Source organism: Tachysurus vachellii, chromosome 22 (assembly GCF_030014155.1).
Source record: "Tachysurus vachellii isolate PV-2020 chromosome 22, HZAU_Pvac_v1, whole genome shotgun sequence".
NCBI lineage: Eukaryota > Metazoa > Chordata > Actinopteri > Siluriformes > Bagridae > Tachysurus > Tachysurus vachellii.
The window spans coordinates 657501-665662 of NC_083481.1; the positions used below are offsets into that span (position 1 = coordinate 657501).

Genomic DNA, 8162 nt, shown 5'->3' on the forward strand with positions numbered 1-8162 from the left:
GTGTATGTGTGTGTGTGAGTGAGGTGTGTGTGTGTATGTGTGTGTGTGTGTGTGTGTGTGAGTGAGGTGTGTGTCTGTATGTGTGTGTGTGAGTGAGGTATGTGTGTGTGTGTATGTGTGTGTGTGTGTGTGTGTGTGTGTGTGTGTGTGTGTGTGTGTGTGTGTGAGTGCAGCGTGTCCGTATACAGTGAAAATAAAGAAGAGTTTATTAAAGTGTAAGAGAAAGTGTGGCTCTGAGAGGACGAGCTGCGGAAACAAGTGAAGTGACATTTCCTGAAAAACACAGCGCACAAAAAAGCGCAGAGTCACAGCAGTGGGGTTCGTCGCCATGGAGACGCTGAAACGCACATGTCTAAAGTGGACAAAAAAGTGGTGACTTTCCTCTGATAAACTATCCACATTTCCACACTTGGAGTCTCTGAGCTAATGACCTACATCGAGGAAGAAGGAAAAACTAAACAAAACTAAACCAACCCTCAAGTGTTTACCAACAAGTTCAACAACAATTTCCACCAAAAACTATTTACTTTTAATTTGGTCTGAAAAAGCCGCCAACGTTAACACAAACAAACGACGGACAAAAAACCCCTTTAAATAAAAGATCGGCGCTCGTGTCATTTACACGTCAATCAGCAGGTGTCCAGCTTCATGATGTCACTTCCTTCAGGAGGATTTTCCACAAAGCCTCGCACTAACAGTGTGTATAAGTGAATGTGTGTGTTTCAGCTCTCTAACTGGATGCTTATTTATCTGTTTATTCACACCAGCAGACTTTAGGAGCAGATCCTACAAAATGACCCTAAAATCCTTCACAAAGTGCTGAAAACTTTCTATTCAGATGAATCCAGAGTGAAAAGTCTCCAAACAAACTGAAAACATATATACAGTGAAAATATCTTTAATTATAATAATAATAAACACTTTGTACACAAACCTGACAGCTACAATCCTCTGAACTCAGATTTCCTTCAATTTACCTTCAATTTAAAATAAAGTGAAGCATTAAAATGACTCCAACAAATAAAACCATAAAAATAGTCATTAGTCTTTAACAAAAACAGTCCTGAACACACCGAAGCTTCACGACGACAAAATCACTCACTATTAAAGAGTGAAAAAATCCAGAGGAACGTGAGGAACGTTGAAAACATGGAGAGTGACAAAGCTTTCACTGATTACAGAAATAAACTGAAAAAGAAACATCAGGAAGTAAGTAAACAAAGTCTATAAAATAAATGTGTTATCTTCTAAACCTGCAGCTAACGATGACGATCTAATCAGCATTCAGTAACGGCTCAGTGCTGAACAGAGAGATAAAGTCTTGTGAGGATCGAGAAAGTGAAAAGCTTCTTACCGATGAAGGAAATGGCCTCTGGGAAAAACTGCGACAGGTTCTGGCTCCAGTGATCCGAGATGGGAATCTGCTTGTACTTGAATTCTCCGTCATGCTCGAACATGTTGGGCAGGTTGGGCGTCACGTTCAGAATGTACTTGATGTTGTATTTTCCGAGGACGTCCAGGTTGGTGGAGTCTTTAGCGCAGCCTAAATACAAATAGGGCAGGATCTGGACCGGGAACGCCGGCTGGTTGCTAGGCAACGGGCTGCCTTCCGACTCGGTGGCGCTGCTCGGCTCCCGGTCCGATTCACCGTCCGATCCGTCGGAGCTGATCTTTAATCCACTCAGACCCAGAACCGAGACGGGAGGAGAGCTGCTCGGACACGACGAGTCCAGATTAGTCTCGCAGTGTTCTGGGAACTCCGTCTGGAACTTATTAAAGCCTCCTGAAACACAGCAACATCAGGATCACAACCACAATACACACAGTGTCCGGTGTGAAAATAAATAAATAAACAAATTAATTAATTAAATAATTAAAATAATAATAAATAAAAATGAATAAAAAAAAAAAAAACACATAAATGCTAATCTGCATCATAAAACTGCTCATAAATAAACAAAGACGACGCAGGAAATAAACAGAGTTCACAAAAATCTACAGTATACAATAATATTAATAAAAATCCCATCATAAGATTTACTACATTAATATTAAAGATTTGTTTATTAGAGATTTGTTTATTAGAGATTTGTTTATTTAGTAAAATTTAGTTTTGTCGAAAGCTCAGAGTGAGAAGAAGAAACCTCAGCTCCAAACCTACAGCAACGTGGAGCATCAACAACACAACTGAACAAAACACAACTAAACACAACACAACTAAACACAACACAACTGAACAAAACACAACTAAACACAACACAACTAAACACAACACAACTGAACACAACACAACACAACTAAACACAACACAACTGAACACAACACAACACAACTAAACACAACACAACACAACTAAGCACAACACAACACAACTAAACACAACACAACTAAACACAACACAACACAACTAAACACAACACAACACAACTAAACACAACACAACTAAACACAACACAACACAACTAAACACAACACAACTAAACACAACACAACACAACTGAACACAACACAACTAAACTAAACACAACTAAACACAACTAAAAACAACACAACACAACTGAACACAACACAACTAAACACAACACAACACAACTGAACACAACACAAAAGAACACAACACAGCTGAACACAACACAACACAACTAAACAAAACACAACTAAACACAACACAACACAACTGAACACAACACAACAGAACACAACACAGCTGAACACAACACAACACAGCTAAACACAACACAACTAAACACAACACAACACAGCTGAACACAACACAACACAACAGAACACAACACAACTAAACACAACACAACTGAACACAACACAACACAGCTAAACACAACACAACTAAACACAACACAACACAGCTGAACACAACACAACACAACAGAACACAACACAGCTGAACACAACACAACAGAACACAACACAGCTGAACACAACACAACACAGCTAAACACAACAGAACAGAACACAGCTAAACACAACAGAACAGAACACAGCTGAACACAACACAACACAGCTCAACACAACACAACTAAACACAACACAACTGAACACAACACAACTGAACAAAACACAACAAAACACAACACAACTGAACACAACACAACACAACTAAACACAACACAACTGAACAAAACACAACTAAACACAACACAACACAACTGAACACAACACAACACAACTGAACACAACACAACTAAACACAACACAACTAAACACAACTGAACACAACACAACACAACTAAACACAACACAACACAACTAAACACAACACAACTAAACACAACACAACACAACTAAACACAACACAACTGAACACAACACAACTAAACACAACACAACACAGCTGACCACAACAGAACAGAACACAGCTAAACACAACAGAACAGAACACAGCACAGCTGAACACAACACAACACAGCTAAACACAACAGAACAGAACACAGCTAAACACAACAGAACAGAACACAGCTGAACACAACACAACACAGCTCAACACAACACAACTAAACACAACACAACTGAACACAACACAACTGAACAAAACACAACTAAACACAACACAACTGAACACAACACAACACAACTAAACACAACTAAACACAACACAACTAAACACAACACAACTGAACACAACACAACACAACTGAACACAACACAACTAAACACAACACAACTGAACAAAACACAACTAAACACAACACAACACAACTGAACACAACACAACACAACTGAACACAACACAACTAAACACAACACAACTAAACACAACTGAACACAACACAACACAACTAAACACAACACAACACAACTAAACACAACACAACACAACTGAACACAACACAACTAAACACAACACAACTGAACAAAACACAGCTGAACACAACACAACACAGCTGACCACAACAGAACACAACTGAACACAACTAAACACAACTAAAAACAACACAACTGAACAAAACACAACTAAACACAACACAACTGAACACAACACAACACAACTAAACACAACACAACACAACTGAACACAACACAACACAACACAACTAAACACAACACAACTGAACACAACACAACACAGCTAAACACAACACAACTAAACACAACACAACACAGCTGAACACAACACAACAGAACACAACACAGCTGAACACAACACAACACAGCTAAACACAACAGAACAGAACACAGCTGAACACAACACAACACAGCTGAACACAACACAACACAACTAAACACAACACAACACAACTAAACACAACACAACACAACTGAACACAACACAACACAACTGAACAAAACACAACTAAACACAACACAACACAACTGAACACAACACAACACAACTAAACACAACACAACTGAACACAACACAACTAAACACATCACAACACAACTGAACACAACACAACTGAACACAACACAGCTAAACACAACACAACTAAACACAACACAACACAGCTGAACACAACACAACTGAACACAACACAGCTGAACACAACACAACACAGCTAAACACAACAGAACAGAACACAGCTGAACACAACACAACACAGCTGAACACAACACAACACAACTAAACACAACACAACTGAACACAACACAACACAACTGAACAAAACACAACTAAACACAACACAACTAAACACAATACAACTGAACACAACACAACTAAACACATCACAACACAACTGAACACAACACAACACAGCTAAACACAACACAACTAAACACAACACAACACAACTAAACACAACACAACTAAACACAACACAACACAACTGAACACAACACAACACAGCTAAACACAACACAACTAAACACAACACAACTAAACACAACACAACTAAACACAACACAACACAACTGAACACAACACAACACAACTGAACACAACACAACTGAACACAACACAACACAGCTGAACACAACACAACTGAACACAACACAGCTGAACACAACACAACACAGCTAAACACAACAGAACACAGCTGAACACAACACAACTGAACACAACACAGCTGAACACAACACAACACAGCTAAACACAACAGAACACAACACAGCTGAACACAACACAACTCAGCTGAACACAACACAACACAGCTGAACACAACACAGCTGAACACAACACAACACAGCTGAACACAACACAACTCAGCTGAACACAACACAGCTGAACACAACACAACACAACACAGCTGAACACAACACAACACAGCTGACCACAACAGAACAGAACACAACTGAACACAACACAACTGAACACAACACAACACACACATATACAGACGGTGATTAATGTGTTCTCAAAAGCATAAGAAATATGATAAATCTGAATAAACTCTACTTAATGTGTTATAAGCTGTTATAACACAGTGTGTGTGTGTATGTGTGTGTGTATGTGTGTGTGTGTGTGTTTTCATTTAAAAGTATGCACACGAGCTTCACTTTCTCTTCCTCCTTCATTCATGAAATACGATCACTCTCTCTCTCTCTCTCTCTCTCTCTCTCTCTCTCTCAGCTGAACGAGGACAACATGGCTGCTCGGGTTTGAGGAAATTCATTGAAAAAAAACAGTGTTGTGTTTCTGATTTGAATAAAAAAATTTCCGAGTGTAATAAAATCTCAGAGTGTAATAAAATCCACACACGACTCAGACGCGTTAAACACGTAAAATAAATACATTAATTAATTTATCAATTATAAAAGAAAAGAAAATAGACGACCTTCCAAAGGGAGAGCTTTAAAAGTTCAGGGTGATGAAGGTCAAGTGAAGAGAAGATTGTGTGAAATATTCCAATAATGTACACAATAAAAGTCCTCAATAAAAGTAATCGTCTGTTATTCCTGAGTTTAGTGCAGAAAGAAGAAGCAGTCTGAGTTCCGTTTAAGCTTTTACACGTGTTTTTAGATAGAAAAGATTTATTATTTATTAAGAATTCTTTTTCTTCTTATTATTATTTTTAAACGTATTTTATGCTAGAAATATAAACTGATATTTAACATGAAAATGTAAAGCATTAAGAATTTTAAAGCCTGATTTATTTTGTAATAATGTCACTATAAATGGAACAAACTTCATGTCATTTTACTGTGTAACATTAGTCACATGATCCTAGAGTTCATGGAGATCAGATCAGGTTCTTAAAGGAGAACATTGTGTTGTTCCGTCACACAGAACCTTCTGCCATTTTTGTTTAAATTATTGTCCCAGAAACATCCAGAACACAGAACCTCAGTCTACACTGAGCTTAAAGCCAGAGTCCAGAGGACCACAGATCTGCTCCACATTCAGTCAGGTTCAGGTCCTGAGCCCAGTGAACATCATTAATGTGTGTGTGTGTGTGTGTGTGTGTGTGTGTGTTTGGAGTGTTTCCTCTGTTGAATGTTAAATTGGAAAGAATAAATGAATTAAATCCACTCGTTATTCACACGCGCACCGGTGACACTTGACTTGTGTGTGTGTTTGTGTGTGAGAATTGTAGCTCAGACACTCTGGACCTGTGTGTGTGTGTAAGAAGTGTAGCTCGGACACTCTGGACCTGTGTGTGTGTGTGTGTGTGTGTTTCTGTGTGTGTGTTTGTGTGTGAGAAGTGTAGCTTGGACACTCTGGATGTGTGTGTGCTTGTGTTCCTGTGTGTGTTTCTGTGTGTGTGTGTGTGAGAAGTGTAGCTCGGACACTCTGGAACTGTGTGTGTATGTGTTTGTGTTTGTTTCTGTATGTTTGTGTTTGTGTTCCTGTGTGTGTGTGTGTGTGAGAATTGTAGCTCGGACACTCTGGATCTGTGTGTGTGTGTGTGTGTTTGTGTGTAAGAAGTGTAGCTCGGACACTCTGGATCTGTGTGTGTGTTTCTGTATTTGTGTGTTTCTGTGTGTGTGTTTTTATGTGAGAAGTGTAGCTCGGACACTCTGGATCTGTGTGTGTGTGTGTTTGTGTTCCTGTGTGTGTGTTTCTGTGTGTGTGTGTGTGAGAATTGTAGCTCGGACACTCTGGATCTGTGTGTGTGTGTGTGTGTGTGTGTGTGTTACCCTTACCCTCCAGGTAGTAGGCCTTACAGCCGTCTTCCCGGAGTCTGTGCATGAGGAGCCCCAGCACGGACCCCGCGCTGCCCGCAGCAGCCGCCCCGCTGTCCCCGCTCTCGTCATACAGCAGCACGGTGTCGCTCTTGCAGCGGCGGATGAAGCGCTCCTTGTCCGTGTCATTGGGGATGACGGAGCGGATCGGCAGGTTGCCTTTGCGCAGGCGGCGGAGCATGAGGCCCGGGATGGCGAGATGGATGGCGGACTCGATGTGTGAGGACTCGTAAAGCTCGTGAGACCGACAGTCGAGCAGGAGCAGAGAGTTGAGCCCAGACTCCAGCTCGTCCTGCAGCCATGCCGCACTTTTCCCCCACATCAGGGCTGCTGCTGGAGCATCGGGGTGGTGGTGGTGGAGGAGGTGGTGGAGGTGGAAACCGAAGTCTAATCACGGGGGGTAAAAAATCAACATGCGCCCTGAGACGCTCCGGGATCTTCAAACCCCAACCAGATTAAATCATCTATAGTTAAACACACACACACACACACACACACACACACACACACACACACACACACACACACCGAGCGCGCGAGATCACGACAATCCTGATCACTCTACACTTTTCCTCCAACTCGAAGCGCGTTCACGTTTATCTCCATGTGAGAAAAAGCACATCCGGTTTTTACACGTTTTAGTGAAGAAGCTCGCCGTGTTCCTCTTCCTCTCCGCTTCTCAGTTTTTTCTTTTCTTTTTTTTTTGTTCTTTTCTTTCTTTTTTTTTTGTACAGCCCCGCACTTTGACAGGCTGTAATAAGCAGCAGGAGGAGGAGGAAGAGGAGGAGGAGGAAGAGGAGGAGCGCTCTGACTTAAAGATGCAGTGTACTCACTTTCCTCACCATTCACTAACACACTGCAGAGAGAGAGAGAGAGAGAGAGAGAGAGAGAGAGAGATCTTTATGAATGCGTGAAGAAAAAACCTTTCAACCTTACAAACACACGCGCGCGCGCGCACACGGACACAGAGAGATTCTATAATCTGTCTTAATTCTGAAGTTAAACATCTGATTTTAATTCTTTATTGTGTATGTGTGTGTGCGTGCGTGTGTGTGTGTGGTGTGTGTATGTGTGTGTGT

The 8162-nt window shown here is 40.8% G+C and overlaps 1 protein-coding gene across 1 annotated transcript in view; it reads right to left on the bottom strand.

Moving 5' to 3' along the window:
* The window catches only part of dusp7 (dual specificity phosphatase 7), a 14160-nt gene extending 6321 nt beyond the window's left edge, over positions 1–7839 (bottom strand). Inside the window, exons 1-2 of the mRNA XM_060857720.1 lie at positions 7045–7839; positions 1355–1783 (exon numbers count right to left, since the gene is read on the bottom strand). Of these exons, the coding sequence (XP_060713703.1) occupies positions 1355–1783; positions 7045–7405 (790 nt within the window). The 5' untranslated portion in view covers positions 7406–7839. The remainder of the gene's footprint in view (positions 1–1354; positions 1784–7044) is intronic.
* Positions 7840–8162: the final 323 nt, after the last annotated feature.